Source organism: Phascolarctos cinereus, unplaced genomic scaffold (assembly GCF_003287225.1).
Source record: "Phascolarctos cinereus isolate Bilbo 61053 unplaced genomic scaffold, phaCin_HiC Scaffold_726;HRSCAF=1367, whole genome shotgun sequence".
NCBI lineage: Eukaryota > Metazoa > Chordata > Mammalia > Diprotodontia > Phascolarctidae > Phascolarctos > Phascolarctos cinereus.
Window position 1 is genome coordinate 341,515,973 of NW_027556098.1, and position 26,631 is coordinate 341,542,603.

Here is a 26,631-nt window from a genome sequence, read left to right on the forward strand (position 1 = left end):
GTACTCAGAGATCATTAGAACATGACTAAATCCAACATATTTATTGAGTGTTACTGTGGTCTCGCAAAACGGCCAAGGTTTACTTATGTAGGTATTTGGTTGCTCAGTTTGAATCAATCAATAAGCATTTATTAAGCTCTTACTATATGCCACATATTGTGTTAAGCATTGAGGATTCAAAGGCAAAAAAATGAAGCAATATTTGTTCTCAAGGAGGTTTCATGTTATTAGGAGAGATAACATGTGCATATACATATGTATATGTAAAATATTATATGTAATAAATACAAAATAAATGCAAAGTAATTAGGGAGGGAGGGCACTAGCAGTTGGAAATCAGGAAAGATTTCATGAAGAAGGTGGTGTTTGAGCCACATCTTAAACTGCGTAAGGTATTATAGATCTATATGTCCATATATGTATATGAAAGAATGAATTTCAAAAAGCATTTATTGAGCAAGTAATTACTTTATGTAAAGCACTATGTATACCAAGCACTGGGGATACAAAGAGGAAAGTACAACTGCTTTAGAAGAGTTTACATTCTAACAGAGAAATGAAATATACAAGACGTTTTGGGTATGAGTCAGATGGAAAAACAAAGTGGTCCTCAGGGAGATATAAATGATGTATAAATGGAAAGACAGATAGATCTTATATATGAGTATTCTTTGCATCACTTTGAGTTTAAATTTCTGCTGTTTTCATATCACTTAAACTAGTTACTTCTAACCAGTTCATCTCCTTAATGAAGGATTACTAATTTCAATTCTAAACTAATTAACCTGTGAGGAGGACTATTATACCCAGACAATACAGATAGTATCAAGTGAATTACACAACTGGAAAATCTATTACAAAGAGTTATTTCGCTGAAATACAGTGGGCTCTCTCTAGGACTATCTTTTTGTCGAGACACAGCTATGTTTTAACCACTTCCTAAACTGCTTCCTTCTTTAATAAGTGAGTGACCATAAAACTACTGATAGTTCCTGTTTCTCAAACAAAAACTTCAGGAATCCACACTGGTCCCTGTAAAATGCTATTCTGATTATTTTAACTGAAATCACATTTGCTGAGGAGCTTGTTAGCTCCCATTGAGTTCCAGATTATAACTGTGAAGGTGGAATACTCTTCCTCCCTAAACCTCCAAAATCTTTATTTTCTGATATCACTTAAAAAAAAAAAACAGTCCTCAAGCCCTAGAAGTGTCCTGCTTCAAAAACTTTCAAGGAAGGGAACACCAACTTAAATAACTTAACTTGTCCCTTTAGGATTTCAAACAACTGCCACATATCAGTTTAACTCCTAAATTAAGGCAATTTACTCTGAAAATCCATGCCACTACATACACCCTGAAAAAAATCCAAGAGAAGAAAATGGCAACCACGACTGGGAGATCAAGAATTTATCCCATGGGTGATGAATATAGCAGCTACATAATCATCAAGACCATTTTTTCCACTGGTTATAAGAAGAACAAGATTGATTCTTCCATTCCCTTATCAACAAGGCCTGTTCTAACCCCAGCTCTGGCAATAAACTACTAAACCGTCAGCAACTATAACTCCACAGTGGGGTGTCTATCAAATTTGCCTTCGAAGTCTCTTGTAATGCAACATTAATTTTTCTATCAGCTTAGCCCTCTAAAGAATATTTTTAATTGCTTTACAATCAAATGCTGGCAAAACATACCAGAATATAGAAAAACATTTTTTCTGCCTTTAACCCAAAAGGTTGAAACGTGGCAGTTGAATATTTATTCAACTGAATTAAATGTCTTACAGCCCACTCCAAGAAGCCCTAGGCATAAAATTCACCTTAACCTTTAGTGCTTCTAAACAATTATTAACAGTAATAGCAAAAATAATCATAAAGGCCACATAAGAATTAAGCCAATGCTATTTTGTACCCATAGGTGGAAAGCCTTTAAGAACAGTTCTCATTTTTTTTAAAGTACTTTTCCTGGGACAAAAGATCTTATGCAAAATACTTACCTTACTGGCTCATAAACACAACAAAACTTCAAGCAATAAATTAAGTAAAAAAATTGTTTTTGCTATGTTTTCAAATCATCTACCTTGTCTTTAAATGTAGGTTTAAAGCTAAAATTTAAATCTACATGAGAAAAGGAAAAAAAAACAACTTCATTTCAGAGACTTTGTATTTTGGACCAATGCACAGGTTTTACACTTTAGAACCACTGCTAGAGGCTTCCAAAGTGTTTTGCCAAAATTCACCAGAAGAAGACAAAAGCTGTTACCTTGATAAAGCAATAATGCTGAGAAAAAAAAAAGACAAACCTCCCACCACCTCATAGTTCTAAATGCATGTGCGCACGCATTCTAAGGATCTCTCTCCTTATTTATACACACAACATATGGGGTATCAAAATATACACTTGTTTCAGCAGCTGTCTGAGAGCAGCCCCCTTGAAAAGCCCACTGACCTGAGTGGAGTTGGTCTCTGGCATTCCATTCAGAATTCCCGGAGCCAATGCCTTCACCTTTGGTAGAACACAACCGTGATCCTCAGGTGGCACTGGCTTGGAACAGCTGCCTAAACAAGGGATGTTCTTGAAGGATGGTCGCTTGTGAACTGAGAGCAGGGTGACATCTGGATCATTTAAAGTTGCCAAGGAGGAATGGTCCAGCAGTCTCCCCTTCATCTCATTCCCAACTCTCTCCATAGATGTTTCTTGCTCACTCCAAAATTTACAAAAGTCGGATTTACTTCTGCCAGCCTAGTTTGGTCATGTTAGAAGAAATTGCTTTCTTTTTTCCCCAAAAAATATCTCGTCTAGCTAAAAAGCCACTGTCTGTATAGAATGATTTTCTACAAAGCCATCTAACTCTATGTACTTCAGTACCTCCTCAGCCTCTCTCTGCCCCCTGTCTAGAGTGAAGTGTTCTGTTTCAACGGCCCCAGGCGCCTTCCCCGTCTATATTTACGCTCCTCTATATATGCTCATTCTCTCTTAACTCTGCCTACTTATTGGCTTCTTTTCACTCATTACACTACCTACATTCACTAATCTTTGCACACGGCCCATATACTCACTCAGCACCGACCTTTCAAAGACTCCAGAGGCACAAGGAGAGTGAGCACAAACCCTACACATAATTAACTCCCAAAGCTAAAGGTGATTTCCTCTTAGCCTTGTGCACAATCACAACTCCTAGAAACCTTGCCTAGAGGCAGGGGGAAATAATCCACTTTCTTCTATTACTGAATTACTAGAGTTTCCCTGAATGAAATACAGCTTTTTCTTTTACTAGCTTGTTACTGGACTATTTATTTCCTAGGCAACATGACTTGCACTTTTCAACAAAGTAAAAAAAAAAAGGTGTTCTTTTTATTGCATCTTGGTTTCCCCTTGGACCAAAGTCTTCACAATAAGAGGGGGAAAAAAAACCCGGTATGTGTGTGAATTCACTAGACATCACAAGTTTTCTTAGAAAAACTGCCGTGACCTACCCTATCTCACAAGTTAGCTATGAGGAAAGCACTCTGTAGCTATGTAAAAACTACACAAACAATAAACTCTTACAATAATGGTCCTTATGATTAAAATTAAATAACATAAATAAAACTTATAATAAGAATAACAGGCTCTCACTCTGATTCTGCCACTTAGTTGGACAAGTTATATAAGTTCATTGGACCTCAGTTTCCTCATTTGTAAAAATGGAGATAACACACCACAGAAATTTTGATTAAGATTAAAATAGATATGGCTTGTGAAAGCACTTTGTAAACTGTTAATAACTATACAGATGTAAGATAAAGTAGTAACAGTAACAATAGAAGAATATTCATTGCTCATGGCTGACCTATGCCAATATAATTTTTAAATGACAATACTGCCCAAGATAACACATATTTTTAATGCTATACCAATCAAATTACCAAGTAGATACTGTATAGAACTTGATAAAATAACAAAATTCATTGGAAAAACAAAAGATCTAGAATATCAAGGGAAATGATGAAAAGAGATAGAGACAAAGGGGAAATAGCACTTCTAGACCTCAAATTTTATTTGTAAAGGTGAATTCATCAAAACAATCTGGTACTGGTCAAAAAATATAGAGGTAGGTCAATGGAACAGACTAGACAAGGGAGAATCAAAAACAATGAAACTCAATAATCCAGTTTTTGATAAAGTGGAAAACATAAAATTGTCTAGGAAAGAACTCTATTTGATAAAAACTGATGGGAATTATGAGGATGGGAGTGAGGCCCCAAAAAAGAAAAACCGTGGACTTTCCCACATGGCCAAATCTCTGGCATTTGTCTGAGGCTATAATTTCATCAAGTGATCTTTCACTGTGGCTACGCCCAATCTCTGTTACCCTTAATTTAGCCTGGCTCTCCATTGTTTTACCTCTCTATGACCCCCATTGCCCACCCTTAATCCTAGTCAGGCTCCATTCTCCCTAGGCCACTTGGTCCAGGTCCCTGGCATTCTATTACCTCACAGTCCTCCCTACTTCCTTGTACCCTACCCCCCTCTCCAGATTACTTGACCACTCCTAGATTTCTCCCACAGTCTTTCTGTATATAAAGATCCATCTTGTCTCCATTAAGGTGCTCAGATTCTTACAATCTAGACACATGCTCTGATTCTTATAATCTAGCCACTGCTCAGGTTTTTACAATCTAGCCAATAGCTCACAGGTGCTCAGATTCCTTAAGAGTCTGGCTAATATGGCGGATCTTTAACAAACCTTGTTTTTGGCTGAAAGAAGGTTTGGGTCGAATTCTTTTCGGAAGGACCCACATATTGTGATCTTGGGGTCCCAGCACCCCTAAACCTCAACAGGAAAGCTAACAAAAAATAGGCTTAGACCAATACCTCACACCATATTACATAATCCATACTAAATGGATACATAACTTTAATATTAAAGATCATACCATTAAAAAAAACCTAAAAGACAGTAAGAAAATTACATGAATTTGGAAAGGAGCTATGATTCATCTGTATGGCAGCACCCTGGTGTGGGAACTCCCACCTTCAACACAGATGACAACTTTTTAATGAATCAGTAGCTAAGTCCTAGAGAGTTACCTGAACTAAGAAGTTAGGTGACTTGCCCAGGGTCACATAACTAGTAAGAGTCAGAGGAAGGATATGAACCCAGATCTTCTAGCTACTAAACCCTGCATGAAATCCACTATGCCATGGGTTGCCTCTGGCAGAACTGTCGGGTACTGAATCTACAATGGAAGTTTTCTGAGCTGTCTCTAGTTCTCAATGAGCATTAATAGGAGACACATGGCAGTGCTTAAAGCAATACTTCCTCCCTTTCCCCCATCCCCGCCTCCTACTGCCCTGACAATGCTGGCAGCCTAAGTCTGGGATTCTTACCTAGTCACTGTAGTATTGAAGGCAGTCCTCTCTCCTCCATAGCTTATCAGAGCCACCAGGTTACTCCCATGAAAAATCTTTACCACCTGTTCTAAACACAACTAATACAAGCAACACCTGTACTCAACATATTGTGTCACAGTTGTGTCTCAAACACCTGGATGTTTGGAGCGTCCACACTGCATGTTTAATCAATTCACATTACACAGAATCACAGTGTTTCAGAGTTGAAAGAGACATCAGAAGTCATCTAATCCAACCCACTGATGACCACAAATGTCCTTGACAACATACCTGCTAAGTAACCTGCCACAACATCATAAATCATAATAGATGACATTCTCATAACTAAATGATGTGTGCAAGGCAGACATCATTATCCACATTTTGCAAATGATGAAACTGAAACTTAGGGAGAGGATAAATTCCCAGAGGCAACACAGCTAGGAAGCTGTGAAGCCAGGAGTGGAGTCCAGATCCTCTTTCTGAACCCACATCCAATTCTATTTCCCCGAGGGTGACTCTTATACTATTCTTCCCTCTACTATTTTATTCTGCATAGATCTGCTTAGTAGTGGTGCCCCGAGGGTGACTCTAGGACTATTTTTCCCTCTACTATTTTATTCTGCATAGATCTGCTTAGTGGTGGTGTCAATCCAATTGACCCTTTCTTTTGAGGTTTTGAGGGAAAGGACCTACACAGCCCACCCCCAAGGGCTGAATCACCTAATGAAGAGAGTAAAGACTGGATAGCTAGATATATAAGCCCCATTCATCATACTGTCACCACCACCCCCCCCATCTTGGACTTCTCAGCTCTGAGATATACAAGTAGATGACACCAACAAGGAGTTATTCGGCATCCCTCAGCCTGCATAATCTGGCGTGGCCCCCCCCACACCCCTCCCTTAACTTTGGTGGGTAGCTCACAACAGTAACTAGAACATATATTGACCATGGTGGACAAGAAGACTTAACTGACCATACTAAAATCTTCCTGAATGGCTTAAAAGGATCCTAGTGATTTAAAAAGAAATTTGGATCAATAGCTTGTGTTACTTGACTGAGGAACAATATATCAGTTTTGCTTGTCCCTGACAACCTTGAACAAGTTTCTTAGAACCATGTCTTGAGACCATAACCAAATATCTAGCTATTGTAATGGATGGCAGTGAAACCTGATGACTTCTTGATCTAACATGGGGATCAATAATGGTGAGGCCAATCAATAAATATTTCATTATTAAGTACTTGCTATGTGCTGGGCACTGTTCTAAATGCTGGGGATATGATGAGTACAAAGAATGAAACAATCTCTACTCATGATAAGCTTACATTCTAATTGGGGAAACAGTAAGTACATATAATAATATATACAGCACAAATATAAAATTAATAAAGCACCTTTCTAGATACACATATGCACACAAAGTAGTCAAATACAAGGTATGATAGAAGGAAGTACACTAGCAGGTGGGGAGATGAGGAAAGCTTCATTATGTATTAGAAGAGGGGGGCTCCATGAGGCAATGATAAGTAGGGTGTGCATTCCAGCGTGGAGGAGAATCAGAGAAAAGGCACAGAGGTGCAGTATCGTGAGTGAAGAACATAGAAAATGACATTTGGGCTGGATCGAAGAGTGTGGGAGGGGGAGAAATGTCCAATAAGGCTGGAAAGGTAAGTTGGGGCCAGGTGGTAAAGAGTTTTAAAGCAAAACATGGGAGTTTATGTTTCATTTCAGGTGCAATAGAAAGCCACTGAAACTAGTTGAATAGAGGAGTTACATGGTTGAATCTGCACTTAAGGAAAATTACTGAGGCAGAAGTGTGTAAGATGGACTGGACTGGCAAGAAACCTAAGGAAGGGAGACCAATTAGGTAGACCAATGGAGCCCAATTAGGAGGCTGTTGCAATAAGCTAGGTGACAGGTGATAAGGGACTAAATTCATAACTTGAGTGCAGAGAAGGGGTAGGATGCAAAATTGTTATGAAGGTAGAAACAGCAAGATTTGGCAACTAATTGGATATATGGGGGTCAGAGAAAGTGAGGCATCAGAGATGATGCTGAGATTACAAACCTAAGATACTGGAAGGACAGTGGTGCCTTTGAAAGAAATAGTGAAGTTTGAAGAGAAGGTTTAGGATGCAGGATAATGAGCTCGGTTTTTGACATATTGAATTTAAGATGGCTCTGGGTCATCCAGTTTGGAACATCTGGTGATACTAGATTGAAACTCTAGAGATGTAGATTGGAGAATCAACCACACAGAGATGATAGTTAAACCCATGGGAACTTATGAGATTGCCAAGAGCACTGAGTGAGAAAAGGAGAGTCCAGAACAGAATGGTGGGGAATGACACCCACAATTAGGGAGCTTAACATGAAATGGACCAGGAAAGGGGAGACAGGAGAGGTCAGATGGAAGGAAAACATCAGAAAGGAAATGGTATCCAGGAGAGAGGAGTTAGCAGTGTCAAATGCAGAGAGGTCAAGAAGGATTAGGCATGGGAAAAGTATGTCACATTTGACAATTAAGAGATCATTGGTAACTGAAGAGAGCACTTTCAGATGAGTGACTAGGTCAAAACGCATAATGCAAAGGGTTGAGGAGTGAAAGAAAGGACAGGAAGTAGAAGAAGCAAGTGTAGACAACTATTTCAAGGAGTTTGGCCAATAAAGAGAGGAGAGATAAAGGCTGATAGCTTGAGGAGAGGGCAGCATCTCATGAAGGTTTTTTAAGAATGTGGGTGGTGGGGGTATGTTTGAAGACAGTAGAGAAGGCTGAGAGGGAGTTGATAGGGAGAGGCTCCAGTATCAGGTTTAAACCTTCTGAGTTCTGGTCTGCCCCTACCTCCAGAAAACATTGGTGTGGCCAACTTCTCCAGAGTCTTTCTAGGCTGTCTGAAGAAGTATTTTCATAACCTTCTCCTTGTGTTCACCATAAAGAAATCTACCTGAGTTTCTGAGAAATCTAATTCAGTCTAAGCCCTGACACAAGAAGTAAATAATCACCCCTAAAGAAGTCCACATCCTGGCCTAAATTTCAAATTATTGCCTCCTTCCCTTCTTCCCATGGACACCAGAACTAACTCCACTTCACTCCAGTTTGTCCCACAGTAGGAAGAGAGCCAGCATTCTGGCATGCCTGCCAAAGAGGACAGCATTCACTGTATTCTCTGTGGCAGATATAAAGGGAGTCATGTATTGGCCCCACTTCAAGAAATTCAGAATCACAAAATCACAGACTTGAGGTGGGGTGCCTCAAGACTCTGTCCTGGGCCCTCTCTCTTCTCTCTCTATACTATCTCATTGGGTAAGCCCGTCGGCTCTCATAGATTCTCCATGCATATGATTCTCAGATCTATTTATCCAGCCCTAATCTTTCTCCTGATGTCCAGACTCCCATCTCCAACGGCCTATTTGACATTTGCCCAAATGGATGGCCCTTAGTCATCTTAAACTCAGTATCTCCCAAACTGAACTCATCATCTTTCTCCCCAAATCCTCTGCTCTTATTAACTTTGTGTTACTGTCAAGTATACCACACTCCTCCCAGTCACCCAGGCTTGCAACCCTAGGTATCATCTTCAAATCCTCACTCTTCCACCCCCCCCAACTGCCAATCTGTCGCCAAGTTCTATTGAGTCCACCTTCACAGTATCTCTGGTACACATACATCTCTCCTTTCCTTTGACACTGCCACCCCCCCATTAGACTATAAGTCCCCTGAGAGCAGTCCCCAGCTTCTTTTATTGTTATCACTGTGATAATGATAACCACGACAATAATAGCACCAATTAGCATTTATAGAATTTTAAGTTTTGCAAAGCATTTTACAAATATTACCTCCTTTTACCCTCACAACAATTCTGGAAGGTAGGTGCTATTACTAAGATAAGGAAACTGAGGCAGACAGAGATTAACTGACTTGCCCAGGATTGAACAACTATCAAGTACCTGAACAGGATTCAAACTCATGTCTTCCCAATTGCAAATCCAGGGCTCTCTCCACAGCACCACTTGGACAAAGGGAAACAATCTGCACTTAGAGCTTCAGAGAGGAAAATCCTCCCTCTGTGGACAGCAACTCCTCTCCCTACATATTCTAATTACATCTTCTACCTCCACTTTACTTTAAATGTACATGAAGAAGGGAACCCATCTGAAACCCATACACTTCGCCATTTTGACTCTACATCATCCTGACAGATGAGCTGCGTGTTAAATGAATGGACTGGTTTATAGAGAGGCATCAACCAGGACTCAAAATGGAAAAAAAGCACAGCTCCTTCCTAGTAAGATTTTTCAGTCATACTGGAAGTCACTTTCCATATGCAAGTATAATTACAAAACCACAATTCAAAGACAGTCAGTGATTTGGAGGTTTTCTGCTGTTCTGGATTATTCATAACTGTCATCCCATCCATCAGTATTTACCATGCAGGAAATATTCCATAAAGGAAGACCTGCTCCACAGTGAAAATTCTAGGAGTAATAACAAATGATGATAATAACTCATATTCAAGGAACGGAAGGTGGGGGGGGTGAGGGAAGAAGAGGAAGGGAATAAAGCATTTATATGGCAGCTACTACGTGCCAGGCTTACAGAGTAAGCTATTTCATTTGGTCCTCACAACGATACTACGAGGCAACTGGGTAAACATTACAGTACCGTCAAGTCATACAAGCATTTCATTTACACAGCTCTATACCCCCAACTCAGAGTCATGCCTCTCCTGGCCAATAACCTGTCAGCATCTAGGATACTCCCATTCTGATACACCTGCTGGTGTTCAAGACCTAGAAGTCAGACTATCTGAAAGTTCCTAGCGCTTTCTAGGCCCCTAGTCTCCACTTTAAAAAATTCCTAACATGTAAAGTGAGCATTTCCATATACAAAGGAGAGGCCAAAATGTACACAAAATGGTGAATTTTGATCACGTAGATTTTGCTTTTTGTTCTAAGTATGTAATAAATTCAACATGTATTTTTCAAAACCGTTCTACTTGTTTGTTTTCCTTCTAGTCTTCTTTATGCTCTCTTTTAATGTTCCAATGACTTTCTTTTCTTTTTTTCTTTTTTGGGAGGGGGAGAGTTATGCAAGGGAGGGGCAAACTACATAGCTACCACTTTCACCCTTCCACCTCTCCCCTCATTAGAAAACAAAAACAAAGACCCCTGCAACAAACATAAATAGGAAAGCAAATCAAATGCCCATATTTGTCATGTCTGAAAATGTCATGTCTTGTTTTGCAACTTGGGTCCATCCCCTCTCTGTCAGGAGGTGGGCAGCATGCTGCATCAGTGGTCCTCAGGAATCCTGGTTGGTTCATTGCATTGAAAGACTTCTTTTGGAAAAACATCAGTTGCTCATGGGGAGGCCGAACTAATATAATAAAAATCACAATTCTACCTAAGCTAATTTACTTATTCAGTGCCATACCAATTAAACTACCAAAAATTGTTTTATAGAGTTGGAAAAAATAATAACAAGATTCATTTGGAAGAACCAAAAATCCAGAAATATCACATAAATCTTTGGCTTTGTGATATTCTGTTCTCCAATGCAACTAAGATTAGAAGGAAGAAAATTGGGAAAGAATTTTTACAACCAGTCTCTCTGATAAGGGCCTCATTTCTAAAATATATAAAGAATTAAGTCAAATTTATAAGAATACAAGTCATTCCCCAATTGATAAATGGTCAAAGGATATGAACAGGCAGTTCTCAGATGAAGAAATTAAAGCCATCTATAGTCAGATGAAAAAATGCTCTAAATCACTATTGATTAGAGAAATGCAAATCAAAACAACTCTGACGTATCACATCACACCTATCAGACTGGCCAACATGACAAAACAGGAAAATGACAAATGTTGGAGAAGATGTGGGAAAATTGGAACACTAATGCATTGTTGGTAGAGTTGTGAAATGATCCAACCATTTTGGAGAGCAATTTGGAGCTATGCCCAAAGGGCTATAAAAACGTGCATACCCTTTGACCCAGCAATAGCACTTCTAGGGCTATATCCCAAAGAGATCACACAAATGGGAAAAGGACCCACATGTACAAAAATATTTACAGCAGCTCTTTTTGTGGTGGCAAAGAACTGGCAATTGAGAGGATGCCCATCAATTGGGGAATGGCCAAACAAGTTGTAGTATATGAATGTAATGGAATACTATTGTGCTGTAAGAAATGATGAGCAGGTGGACTTCAGAAAAACCTGGAAAGACTTGTATGGTCTGATGCTGAGTGAAGTGAGAAGAACCTAGAGAATGTTGTACACAATAACAGCCACGTTGTGTGATGACTAATATTGATAAACTTAACCCTTCCCAACAATACAAGGATCTAAGACACCTCCAAAGGTTTCATGATGGAAAATGCTATCCACATCCAAAGAAAGAACTATGGAGTTTGAACACAGATCAAAGCATACTATTTGCTATTTTTTTTTCTTCTGTTGAGTTTTGTTTTCTCTTTCTGGTGGTTCCTCCTATTGGTTCTAATCCTTACTTTCAACACCACTAATGTGAAAATATCTTTAATAGGAATGTATACATACAGCCTATATCAGATTGCATGCCATCTTGGGGAGGGTGGTGGGGAGGAAGGGGAAGAAAAATTTTAAACTCAAAGCATATGGAAGTGATTGTTGATAAATCAAAATAAATGAATAAAAAACTTTTAAAAAAAGAAAGACCTCTTGATTCTTTTGAGGTGGTTTGTCTTTACGGTATTTTGTTGCGCTTGTATAAGTTGTCCTGATTCTGATCACTTCACTATGCATGAGTTCAAACAAGTCTTCTCAGGTTTTTCTGAAACTACCCTTTCATCATTCCTTATAGCTCAACAATATTCCATTACATTCATGTAATATAATTTGTTCAGCCAATCTGCAATTAATTTACTTTCTTTTCAGATCTTTGCTACAACAAATAGTGGCTATTTTCATACAGATGAGTCTTTTCCCTTTTTCTGCCATCTCTTGAGGACATAGGCCTGGGAATAGTATCACTGGGTAAAAGAGTATGGCCAGTTTAGTGACTTTTTGATAGGGTTCTGACCTTTTAACTTTTCTTCTATAAACAACCTTTTCCCCTATCACAGACTTCCCCACATGTTCACACGCTGTGGGGAGAGCCTTCGTGGCACTGGCCCACAGGACAAGAACACTGAGGGCGTTACCTGTTACAGTAGCCTGGGCAAACCAATCCCTCATCACCGGGAGGGAGCTGGCCTGCTGTTTGCTTTGGATGTCAGCACTGAAAAGAAAGTCTTTCCTTACAATTTCACCCCTTACTTAGCTCTTCAGTCTCTCCAGTATGGCCACCAAGTTGTGGAATAGGAATTTCCCTCTTACTTTAGTTCATTCAAACGAGAAAAGTAATACTATTATTAGGGGAAGGAGGGAGAGCCCCAGCACAAGCATTCATTAAGGACCTACAATGTGCCAGGTACTATGCTGAGAGCTTTACAAATATTTTCTCATTTGATCTAATTTATAGCTAATTAAAAGTGTGAAAGCATAGTAAAGCCAGTCCCTGCCTCAAGGGGCCTGTTGAACTGAATTGATGCTGTAATGGGTATTATTGTTTGAGTATGGTTTATCCTGAGTGACCATTAAGGACCCTCCAGCCCTAAGATTCTATGCTATTTCTCCCCTCTCATTTGTCCTCCGCCACTTCCTTTAATCTATCTAAATCTTACTCATCCCATAAGGTCCAGCTTCAGTTCCACCTTCTCCGTGAAGCTTTCTTTCTCTGTCCATTCTGGCCCAAGCTGAGCTCTGTCCTCTAAGCTCTTCCAGCATAACATTCTATACAGCTTTGGCACTTTTCCATATTGCTTCATCAACTGTTATCTAACTATTTCATGTGATTATGTCTTATCTCCCTTACTGAGAGTATGATCAACCAAAATGTTTGGCTGAATACACATTGCATAGGTAGCAATGTAACCTCTCCTTAAGGGCAGGGAATTATTTTATTTTACTTTTTAAAAAATATCCTTCATTCTCCTGCCAGCCCAGTGCTAAGCAAATACGAGGTGCTCAATAAATACCTATTCAATTAGTTAGGTTAAAGGTAAGTTTTCTGCCTAGAATGTCATTACTGTTTAAAATTCCCTTTATTGCAATAATAGTACAAAAATCCATTAGCCACCCACAGACTCTTTCCAGCATTAGACGTTTTCAAGTATCCCCTCCTACTAAATATCTGTATTATTTTTATTTAAATATTAAATATTATTTAAATATCTAGATTATTTTTTGCCTTCCCACAAGTGCTAAATCATTTTTTTTTCTGGAATCAATCTCATTTTGTTTGCCTCTTACTCATGCTCCCAAGTCTTTGTGGGTCTTTTTTTGTATGAATGTTGAAATACCTCTAGTGTCCTAAACAATTCTGCTGCAACCTGAGAAGCCTGGGCCCAATGAAGGGATGGGGGGGTTCATATTTCCATGAGCCTCTCAGGACAAAAGGACCATGCTTGGAGGAGGAGACATCAGCCTGGAATCTTTCAGTCCTTACAAAGGTCACCTATTCAACCAAGCTACAAACTTGTACTGGGAGTGGCTGCTTAGAGAAGATGCTTGGCCATCTTCTTACCCAGGAGGCAGACAAGGCACAGAGAACAAACAACTTCTGAGAATCTCTGCATGATGAATGGCAATTGTGAGCAAGAATTTGACACTAAGCTGCACTCTGGGAAGCACAAGACGTAGTGTTCCCCATCCATGTCTCTCGGTCGTATAGCTTGGAAAGTGACACACTAAATCGACTAGGCCCCACTTCAGAACAAGACAAAACTGACTCTCTTCTCCCATGGAGGTCTGGCATTTTACTGATATGGGGACTCTCTCTACTGGATCATAAACTCTCCACTCTTAATTCATGAGTAGCTGTGGCCCCCAAAATTCAGCATCCAATAGCTGACTATGTGGTGAGCCTCTCTGTTATCCATATACTCACTTCACCAAGGCCAGGCACACTGTTAATCCTTAGGCCTGTGCTTGAAGTCTCTACGGCACGGTAGGCCTTGCCACTTGCTTGACAGGACCTTCCCAATCACTCCTGTCTTTTCTCCCACAGGTATACTCCACTGGCTTACCTTTTGGTAACCCAGGTTTTCCTCCATGCTACCTGAAACACTGGAAAAAAGCTTGGGCAGAGGATGGCAATTATCATGGTAATAAAACATTATGCTCGTTACTATAGAAGATACAAGCATAATACAACTTCTACTAGCCAGATGCATGGATTCGAACTATAAAAGGAAATCACATGGGCACAATTCACAAACAAGCTTTATTAAAAATCTATCCTTAAACTGGTTGTTTGGAATTCAGAACACTTTCCCCTGGAACTAATACTGGGAAGGGTGCTTAGGTTCTCAGGCCTGCCCAGGCCAGAAGGCACAGTGGCTAGTGGTTGCTGGTTCTCAACATCACAGCTTCCCAGTGCACAGGCATATGTTTTTATTCATCCTCAAATGGAAACAGAACCTTTTAACTCCTTAAGTAAGCACTCTGAGGTCTGTAAAGAACTACGTAAAAGGAATCTGTGTACAGTCTATCTGTGAACACATCACATTCCCCTCACCCCTGAGGGAACGTCAGCTCCTTAAGATCAAGTCTGCCATTTTTCATCCTTGTAGCCCTACTATGGTGTGTTGCACACAGGAGGCATTTAAAGCTTACTGAAGCAGCAGAAGAAAAAAGCTCCAAAGGTGACACAAAAGCAAATCAGATGTTACTGCTTTGCTAAAGTACATACACATATGTGTGTATATGCATGTGTGTGTATATATGCATATTGTATGTATACATGTATACATATACATCTACATGCATACAGTTTTTGTTTAGATTTACATTTTCTTTTAATTAACTATTGTTTATGGTATGATGCATGGTTTCATCATTTTCATTTTACTTTACTTTTTAACATGGTTAAGTCATAACAAAACTATTTTTAAAAGCACAAAGATAAAACCAAAGCTTCAAAACTGGGAGACTGCATAAGAGGGAGGCGATAGAGACATCAGAAGATGGAGCAGGTCAAGGGTGAAAGCTAATCCACTCATTTGGGAGCATGTTGAGCTTCAGGTGAGATGGACCAAGAAAGTGAGAGGAAGGACAGATGCTCCATAGGAACATGGAGCTTAGGGTGTAGAGGCAACAGAGGGGAAAGTAGCAGTGAGAAGATGTGCTCATCCATAAACAAAAGAATCAGTTCCTAAAAATTCAATAAACATCTATTAACTTCGTAGTATCACGATTTTCAAAATATATTGCTGAACTTTCCTCTCTCCTTTCCACATGTCAACTATGAAAATGTTTCTTACATTCTTCCCCTTGTACAAACTTTTTTCTAAAGTCTGTGGAGGAGGGAAGTTATATCCAGGAATGACTGATATAAAGACAAAAGTTATCAATAAATCTTTTTTAAAAAAGGTGAGATTTCCTCCAGATATAAATTTTAAACATAATACAAGCCAATGTTCTTGGTGACATAAAACACGTCATAAACAAAAAAGCACATGCATTAAATTTTTAAAACAAAAAAGTAACTTACTTTGTCTGTAGCTTATTTAAAATTACTTCTTAGAAAGCCTGTGTGCATTTGTAAATCTGGCCCACAAGAAGCTATTCAATTATGTAAAATCCTGGCTCAAGTATACGGATTGGAAAAACAGACTGAGAAGACATCAGCGGCAGACCATGAGAATCACATGCTAGTCATATGAATCAGCTTAAAACTTTTAAGCCAAGTCTTTGTAAAATAAAGTCACTGAGCTGATGATGATAGAGGCCATATCTGTGAATGGTTATTACAATTTAACTTTGCAGTAAGAACAAGAGTGCCAATAAAGTCTATTACCTCACAAAAGATATATCACAGCAATCCATTCTTGATCTTACTAAATAGTCAGCCAGTCCATAAACATTTATTAAGTGCCTACCACATGAAAGGCACTGTGCTAAATACAAACACAAATAAAAACAAAGACAGCCCCTGCCCTTAAGGAGCTTACAATCTAATATGTTAGAGAGCTCCAGAGAACTCCCAAAGGGGAAGAAGAAGACTGTACTGAGCCTCCTCTTTAAATAGAAGCCCAGAAGCCCATGGCCCCACCCTCCAGTCAGAGGGTCCAACTGAGGGGCAGAGGATACTGATATAGCACCCTAACATGTGTAGCTAGGCTTTTAAAATAGATGCAGCGTACTTTTCAGAAAATAAAGAGAAAAACATGGAAGAGGTAATATATACATATTGTTAAACACTCTCTTCATCTACAATTCCATTTTTACTCCATTCACAGTATTTCTAGATTTTTACAACATATTTTTGGCAACTTTGTAGATCTAATTTCTAAATTTTTATCTGCATTGTCTTTTTTATCCATTTAATGAAGTAGTTAGTTGACACAAAAAGGACCTTTGTTTACTCTGGTCTGCTGGTTCTCGAAATGTGGTCCTGTGAGGCCCTCCACGTCATTTGCCTGTTGTTAGTGCTAATATTTACATGATGGTATTATGTATATTTGTATTTGTCATGAATAATTTACTTACAAGAGCTAAACCTTGTTGTAACACACAAAGTAGCCCTCTTGCCTTGATGATAGATTTCAGTTGTTTTTTTGTTTCCCAGTGACAGCTGGAATAGTTGGATAGATAGTCTTCTGCTCCTTTTACAATTTACTAGTTATAGTTCTATCTCAGGAGCTGGAAAAGGCATCACTCTCTCTCTTGATCCTGAGATTCCTTCTCAGTCACCTTTTCTGGATCTCCATTCAGGTCATGCCTGCTAACCATGGGTATCTCATGAGGATCTGTCCTGTGCCCTTCATTTTTCTTCTCTCTTTCTACTATCTCAACTTGATGACCTCATCAGCTTCCATGGATTGAACTTTCATCTCTAAGCTGTTGATTCTCTGATGTATCTTTCTAGCTCTAACCTCTCTATTGACCTCTAGTCTCATATCTCCAGGTGCTTATTGGACATCTCAAACTCATGTCCTATACACATATTAAATTCAACGTGTACAAAACTGAATTATTTTTCTCCTCAAAACACTCACTCTCATCCTTGACTCCTAACTCTCTCACTCTCCCATTATCTAGTTGGCTGTAGAGTCCTGTCACTTCTACCTTCTACATCTCCTTCATATGTCCGCTTCGTTCCTCTGAGGCAGCTACCACCCTCCTGCAGGGCCTCATCACCTCACACCTGCATGGTTACAAAAGCCCTTTGGGGCTGCCTGCCTCAAGTCTCCCCCACTCCAGCCCATCCCCCACTCAGTTGTTAAAGAGATCTTCCTAACGTGAAAGTCTGACCATGCCACCTTCATAGAGCCTACAGGATCAAGTATAAAATCCGTTTGGCTTTTTTTTGGCCTTCATATCCTAGCCCCTTGCTACCCTTCAAGCCTTGCTATACTTTACAACTTTTGAGTGACCCTGGCCATCTTTCTGCTCCTCCCGACTCTGGACATTTTCGATTGTTGTTCTCCATGTCTGAAACACTCTCCCTCTTCAACTCCACCTCTTAGATTTCCTGGCTTCCTTCAAATCTCAGCTAAAATCTCACTTTCTGCCAAGAAGCCTTTCCTGATCCTCCTTAATTCTAGCACCTGTCCTGTGTGATTAATCTCCATTTTATTCTGTCTCTATCTTGTTCATACATAGTTGTTTGCATGCTGTCTCCCTGCTAGGCTGCCAGCTCTTAGGGCAGGGACTTTTTTGCCTTTGTATCCCCTGTGCTTAGACCAGTACCTGGTACACAGAAGGCATTTAATAAATGCTTATTGACTTATTGGGGGAAAAAAACTTTTAAAAAAGAAAAGAAAATGACAAAGCTTAAACTTCACAAGGACAGTTTTGAGAAGCCAGAGTAAGCTTTGGAGTAAGATGAGGCAACAAGAGGAGGGCCTTGATGGAAGTGAATAGATCAGATCCTCTTCACCTCTATCACGGGTGAAGGCAAGAGCCTTCAAAATGGTCTCCCTGCCTTTAACCTCTCTCCTCTCCTATCCATCTTCTACCCAGCTGCCAGTGATATTCCTAAAACATAGGTCATGCTCCTGATCAAAAAGTTCCAGTAGTTCCCAAATGCCTCTAGCATAAAATACAAAATCTTGTGATTCACTTTTAAAGACCCTAACGCGCTTGCTCCACCACCTTCCTAGGCTTGTTACATGTTATATTCTCCTTGAGGTATGTTTACATTCCAGCCAAACACCTCAACCACAATAGTCCGTCCCCTGGCACTATGCCTTTGCCCAGCCTGGCCCTCATCCCTGGAAGTCACTCCTTCCTAGTCCTCTTCTCCAAACACCGTTCTCCTGTCAAATCTCAGGTCAAGTACTACCTTCAAGGTGAGGCCTTTCCAGAGCTTCCCAGCATCAGTAGCAAACTCCATCCTCTGCCCCCAAAATAAAAGCTTTTGTACTTACCTTGTCTATTATTTTTATCGCTCATATGTGAATAAGGGACCATTTCATTTCTTTCTATCTCCAGGACCTAGCACAGTGTAGGTGGTAAATACTTGTGGACTGAATAGCTTACATACGTTACCTCATGATAATCCTATGAGGAAAGAGTGAAATATTATTCCCATTTCATGAATGAGGAAATTGAGGCTCAGAATTGAAATTATTCACAGAAACTCAGATTTTCACACTCAAAAATCACCATTCTATCTACTACATTGAGAATTAACCATATTATAATTTTTAAACCACTCTGATGGCATACATACAGTACATATAAATATACATACACATATACACACATACATATATGTATATGTGTGTATGCATAAATAACATCCTCACCACATTAACAGAAGTTTCCAATTCATCTAAAATATGTATGCCAGTGAATTTGTGATCTCATAGAAGTCCCTCCTGTAATACAACCAATCTAGTGGGTCCTCGGGTTTTTGTTTTTGTTTTTTTGTTGTTGTTGTTGTTGTTCATGTAGGTATGTGTTCCCCCAATGTGCTAGGGAACATCCAGGGTCCTCTTCAGTCATCCTGATCTATATCTCACCACTGGACCCATATGGCTCTTCAGGAGAAAGTGAGGCTGGTGACTTCACACAGTCCTCCCTCACTTAAATCCAATTCACTTGCAAATCATGGCATCAACTCCCTGATGTCGTGGTTCTCTTCAAGAATGAAGGACAAATAACAACAAGGAACCTTACTCAAGTTCTCTTGACATCATGGGCCCACAGGCTGTCCGTAGAGCTCACTTCTGCTACAGGGCCAGAAAATGAAAATACAAATATAAATTTATTTTTACAACTCAGAAAATAGCAACTAAGATTATAAACACGTTGTAACAAAGGCTCTCATGTCCTGTGTTTTTTTGCATTCTTTTGTTTTCAGCTCCTAGGGAAAGTACTTTGTTACTCTTCAGCACTTAGCTCCAGGAAAAAACTAAATATGTGTGACAGATTAGTGAAATGGTGAGATTACTTAAGTCATTCATTTTTTCAGTTAAAAGCTACTTGTAAAAAAAATTCCAGACCAATGCTTCCTAAAGAGTGTTATCAATCACAAAATCTGAGCCAGAAGGGAACCTCAGGGTATCTAATACAACCCAGACTAGAAAAGAATTTGTTCTAAAACATCCTTTCCCCTTCACCCTCCATCTAATTAGTCACCAAGCCTGGTTGACTCTATCTTCTGCTATCTCTCACTGCCTTCCTCTTCTTCCTGTAATTACTGCTATCCCTTTAGTTCAAATCCTCATTACCTCTAACCAGCATTATTATAACAGCCTACTAATTGGCCTGCTGGTTTCCTCTGACTCCAAGCCATCCCATACACATGACTACTTAATTAACTCCATTACTGTATAAATGTGATCATTTGTATCCCCAGAACTTAGTATAATACCTTGCATACAGTAGGTGATTAATAAATGTATTAAGCACAAGGCACAGAAATAGGAACTAGGGATACAAAGAAAGGTTAAAAAAAAAGTACCTACCCTCAAGGACATTAAAATCTAATAGGTAATAAATGAAAAAGGTGAATCTTTGCATTTTAATTAGGTATTATTTGCCCACAATTTCTGCATCACTATATGCTCTCACTACTTTGTCTGAATATGTGGTGCTCCATATGAACTTGGTAGCATTTTCATCCTTATTTCTTAAATAAGGTATTCCGAAGATATGCTTATTATTATTAAATGCCTGTTGATTATGTTGCCCCATTGCTCAAAAATCTCCACTGACTCTCCTTTACTACTGAATTAAACCCAATTTTATAGCCTGGAATTTATGGTCCTTCATGATCTGTCTGCAAGCTGTCCTTCTTACTACTTACCTGCTCTATTCTCTGGCCAAAGAGTATTGCTCAACATACCCCAAACAGAGTCTGTACCTTCACTTCTCTCCTTGTACCTTTTTGCTCACATTGTTCCTAGCATCTGGAATGCAACTCCAAAACTCCCTGTGCAAAAAAATCAAGGCCCAGCTCAAATGCCATTTCTTCCTCCATAAAGCCTTTGTTAATATCTTAACCTTAACCCTCACCCACTCCCTTTCTTTCCTCCCCTAAACCCACTCTTCTCATATAGCGCACACACACACACACACACACACACACACACACAAAGTGATTGGTCATATTTATGGACTCTTAGAGCACTTTGTACCTCCTTCTATGCTTAGCACAATCCATTTTGTATCACAGGCATACCCCACCCCATAATAATATTACAGGGCAGCAGTGTTGGTATCCTCCAGCACCTAACACAATGCTTTATACCATGTGCTAAAGGTACATAGTATAGGCACTTTGGATCAGACTGGTAGTGAGCACTCCATCCAGCAAATCACACAGGCTTGTTGAATAGCCTGAAGCATTGGATGGAGTGCTCACTACCAGTCTGATACAGAAGTGCCTACTGTAATTCACTGTATGAGAGAAAGAGAGCTAAATTTGGAATTAGAAGACCTAAGTTTGATTCCCAGAGCTGACTCCCCGACTCTAGCTGTGGGCTTTGGTTTCTTTATCTGTGAAATGGGAAGAATCCCAGATATGGAAACCAGCCAGTGAAAATGCACAGAGCTGGGATTTGAGGCATGTTGTGCACAGAACGGAAAGGAGTCACTGGATCCTAATAAGAAGAGCAGAAAGGGAAGAGGGGCCAGATTATGAAGGGCTTTGAATGTCAAAGAGAAGATTTATAATTGATCCTGGAGGCGATAGGGAACAGCTGGAATCTACAGAAGGAGGGCAGGGGAAGGGATGACATGGTCAGAACTGTTAGGAAGATAATTTTGAAAACTGAGTGCAGAAAGGACTGGAGTAGGGAGAGACTCAAAGCAGAGACCATCCAAGAAAGTTACTTCAATGGCCCAGGTATAAGGTGATAAGGACCTACCCCAGAGTGGTAGCAGTCTCAGAGGAGAAGAGGCATATGGATATACGAGATTTTTAAAAGTAGAATCAACAGGACTTGGCAACTTATTGGATGGAGAAAGGGGAACCAGTGAGAGAGAATGAGATGAGGGCTTCTGAGTAACTAGGAGGATGGTAGTGTCCTCAACTGTAATAGAGAGTCTGGTAGAGTTTGGGGAAAAGAAAATTAGTTATGTTAAGTTTAGAACATCTAAGGAACATCCAGTTAGAAATGTCCAAGAAGCAACTGAAGATATGAGACTAGAGAGGTCAGAGCCACTGGATAAACATCTCTGAGAACCATCTGTATACGAATGATCATTGAATCCTTGGGAGTTGATGAGATCTGATCACCAGGCTAAATAATCTGAAGGGAAAAAAGATGGCCCGCAACAGAGCCTTGTGGGGCAGCCATAGTTAGCGGGCATGATCTGGATGAAAATCTGGCAAAGGATACTGAGAAGGAACAGTTAGTCAGAGAGGAGGAAGTATCTCATGAATCTTCTCCTCATGCTTAACATTCCCATTTCCTTTAACTACTTCTTATATAACACTGACTCCAGGATCTTCACCATCCTGGTTGCTCTACTTTGGACACTCTCCAGTTTATCAAGGTCCATCTTAAATGATGGCTCTCGGAACTGAACACAATACTTTCCCCCGGGGGCCGGGTTGGTTGGTTGTCCTTTGTTCTGGAAGACCAAAATGACATCACTATGTTGAGTCAAGTTACAGTGTGCCTGATTGTGGCTGATCAGACCAATATGAGCTCAGAAGGCTCTACCATAGGTAGAGTCCATCTGAACATTTGGGGTAGATTCTCTAAATCTGCACATCTCATGTTTCTTTTGAGCTACTTCAATTCTGCTTTGCTCATAGAGCACAGCACCTTCTCTAACGAGGGCACGCCATGCTGAGCAGTCCTGTGCCAGTGTCTCCCATGTCATACAATCAATTCCAAAGTTCTTAAGAGAGACCTTGACTGTTCTTGTATTGCTTCTTCTGACCACCGTGTAAACACTTGCCTTGTGTGAGTTCTCTGTACAGAGCATCTGAAGAGGGCAGAGCAGAGAGATCTCTCACCTCCTCATCCCTGGCAGGTATGCTCTTTTAATGCAGCCCAAGCTCAGAATGGCTTTTCAGGGAACCCCATCACACTGCCTACTCACACTGAACATGCAATCCCGTAAAACCTCCAGGTACTTTTCAGACAAACTGCTAACTATGTTTCCCATATTTAATATTTGTGAAATTTGTGGTTTAAATCTACATATAAGACTTTACATTTCTCTTTATTGAAATTTTTTTTTAAATTCAGCCCAATTCTCTAGCCTAGCAAGATCCATTTGGAACAGGACTCTGACACACACACAGCCCATCAGCTAATGCTCCTAACTTTCTCTCATCTGCTAAAGTGATTGGCACTAAGAGTTGTAATTTTCACCTGCATAATGAAAAAAAGGAAAGAAAAATGCATTTTTTTCTAGTTTTTAATCCCAAGTAAACCTTTTTGAGCTTCATTATTCCATATCAGGGAAGGGAGAACATATTTAAAACCATTTAAAAATATATTTCCTATGTCCTGCATTACAAACTACTGATGTCTTCAAAGTAACTCTTTACGATGTATCAATCTCACCAGGAACATGCCCAGAGCTCCTCTTTGGGCTTCTCCAAATAGAATGTCAATGTCAATTCAGTAGTTGCACAAACTCTCTTAACTGCTTTGCTATTTGATGCAGGGATTTTAGCGCCTTCTTGGTGTAAGTACTGCTTTTAGATTATACTTGAATAAATACATGTATTTGAATAAATCATAGTATTTCCTTTTTGTGGATCAACAGGATGAAATCCAGCCTCAGATACTTCCTGGCTTTGTGACTCTGGACAAGTCACTTAACCTCTGCCTGCCTCAGTTTCTTCATGGGTAAAGTGGGAATAATAATAACACCTACCTCTCAGGGTTATGGCGAGGATAAACTGATAATATTTGTAAAGCACTCTGGAAACCTTATAGTGTTCTATAAATGCTACCTATTATTATTATCATTATCATTATTTTTTTTTTGCCATTATCCAAGTCACTGATGCAAATGCTAAATGGCACAGGGCCAAGAACAGATCCATGAAGTACTCCACTGGAGACTTCTCATCAAGCTGACATAACAGCTACTGAGTCCAGCCATGAGATCAGTTCTGAAGCTATTTGTAGTCATTATAATGTTTCTTAGTCCAACTACTCTACAAGAACAATATGAAATTGGAAAAAGAATTGGTTCTGGAGTCAGAAAACCTGGGTTCAAATTCCACCTTTGATGCTTACCACCAGAGTGACCCTGAGTAAGTCTTTTAATCTACCTTGGCCTCAGTTTCCTCATTTGTAAAATGATAGGTTGGACCAGATGGCCTCTGAGAGCTTCTGTAGATCTAAGATCCTGTGGGATTCTTTACTAAATATTTTGTCAAAATCTAAGTAAATGACATCTGCAATATTACTGTCATTTACTAGTTTAGTAACTTTTCAAAAAGAAAAGGAGTTAATTAAGCTATACTATCTCTTTGTAGGGCAGCTAGGTAGTAAAATGGAAAGAGTGTTGGGCTTGGAGTCAGGAAGACCCGAATTCAAATTTGACCTCAGACACTTAATAGCTGTGCGACCTTGGACAAGTCACTTAACCCTGTTTGCCCCAGTTTCCTAATCTGTAAACTGAGCTGGAGAAGGAAATGGCAAACCACTCCGGTATCTTTGCCAAGAAAATCCTAAATGGGATTACAAAGAGTTGGACACATCTGAAAAATGACTGACCAACAAAAAGGAGGCTCAGTAACATGTGAGGGCTGGATAGCATCTACACTGTATTATCTGCAAACAGAAGCTTTCAGAAGATTTTGCTCTCTGTATGGAATGTCTCTTCCATTCAGATGCTGTGACGGACAGTCAGCATGACAGCAGCAAACACCTTGATGAGTGATTTCTTCCTATTTCCACAATGATTCCCATCTCTCCTTCCACATCTTTGCTCATTCCTTGAATGCCCCTCCCCAGGTGCTCAATGATGTTTGTAGAAAGAACGTAAAAATGAATTCGAGAATAAAGCTATGAACCCAGGCAAACATTTGAAAGGCCCTGAAGTCAACAAAGATAAAGGCAATTAACTGGTTCCTAGAGGAAATAATAGCTCTTCAAGTAAAATTATCTCAAATGAAAAGAACCTGTCAAATTCAATTGGAGAAGCAGAAAGAGGAAAAGGAAGAAAAATCCTTCTCCCTGATACTATCATAGGCTACCACTCAACACACACATGGGGTAATTTGGTTATTAGGGAAATCCACACTTCAGCATTATTAACTCTGTTAAAATTGTTATACTTCATTGACAGCACTTTCCCCCCCCCAAATTCAGCCCAAACCCAGTCTCTTACATATCATCATCATCATAGCTACCATTTATAGAGGGCCTTAAGGTTTGCAAAGAGCTTTATAAATTGTATCTCATTTGATCCTCACAACAACTGTGTGAGGCGTATGCCACTGTTAGCATCATTTTACAGATTTGGAAACTGAGGCTAAAAGATATTCAGTGACTTGCCCAGGGCCATATAGCCATTAAGTGTCTTAGGCAAGATTTGAATTCAGATCTTGATTCCAAGCCCAGCACTCTACCTGCTGCCATCTACACTGTATATTACATTTTTTAAAAGCATAGATATTATTGAAATATAAGATTCTAAAATGTCGATGGCAGAAAACTTTAAACTAGCTAGGTGGCACAGTAGATAGACAGCTGGAGTCAGTCAGGAGGACCTGAGTTCAAATCTTGCCTCAGACACTTATTAGCTTTATAGCCCTTGGCAAATCACAATCTCTCAGACTCCCCTCAGCTGTAAACTGAGGCTAACAATAGAACTTACCTTACCAGGTTATTGTGAAGATTCAGTGAGATAACATGTATGAAGTGCTTTGCAATCCAAAAAATAGCTATATACTATCTTTTAGAAGAATAGCAGGGCTTCCATGAGAAAAATTTTAAATACTTAGATATAGAAAGTTTTGTCTATAAAGACTGACTTTGACTTGTATGGACTGATGCTGAGTGAAGTGAACAGAACCAAGAGAACGCTGTACACAGTAACAGCCACATTGTTCAATGACTAACGTTGATAGACTCAGCCCTTCTCAGCAATGCAAGGATCTAAGACATCTCCAAAAGTCTCATGACGGAAAATGCTATCCACATCCAGAGAAAGAACTATGGATACTATTTGCTCTTTTTTTTCTTCTGTTTTGTTTTGTTTCCTCTTTCTGGTGGTTCCTCCTATTGGTCCTAATTCTTCCTTACAACATGACTAATGTGAAAATGTTTAATAGGAATGTATACTTAGAACGTATATAAAATTGCATGCCATCTTGGGAAGGGAGGAGGTGAAAAATTTAAAACTCAAAAGCGTATGGAAGTGATTGTTGAAAACTAAAAATAAATTAATAATAAAAAAAAAGAAAGTTGACTTCTTTTTTTGAATTTTTTAAAAAAAGGATTGGCTTCATTTCCTCTACCTTGCTCTAAATTTTCCCCAAATCCCCTTTATCCCAGGAAGAATTCCATGATCCCAAACACCCTGCTCCCTCTAGGGACCAGTATTATAGAGTCTACCAATATAGCTCATATCCAAAAAGTGATCCATATCAAATTAGCTTGGGAAGCACTGGATTAGATATTCTAGGTAAACTGACAGAATGGTTTGGCAAAATATGGAAATGTTTTGCATGATTTCACATGTATAACTGATATATATTTTTTTTCCTTCTCAGTGGGGGGGGAGAAAAT

At 39.5% G+C, this 26,631-nt stretch overlaps 1 protein-coding gene across 5 annotated transcripts in view; it reads right to left on the bottom strand.

The window, feature by feature from the left end:
• Nucleotides 1-26,631, bottom strand: part of ATP7B (ATPase copper transporting beta) — a 114,522-nt gene that overhangs the window by 81,078 nt on the left and 6,813 nt on the right. The window contains exon 1 of one of the 5 annotated variants that reach the window (XM_020969949.2): nucleotides 2,450-3,102. The exons of the other annotated variants lie outside the window; for them this stretch is intronic. Coding sequence (XP_020825608.1) covers nucleotides 2,450-2,689 — 240 coding nt within the window. The 5' untranslated portion in view covers nucleotides 2,690-3,102. Of the gene's footprint in view, nucleotides 1-2,449; nucleotides 3,103-26,631 lie in introns of those variants that run through there. 5 annotated transcript variants of the gene reach the window in all.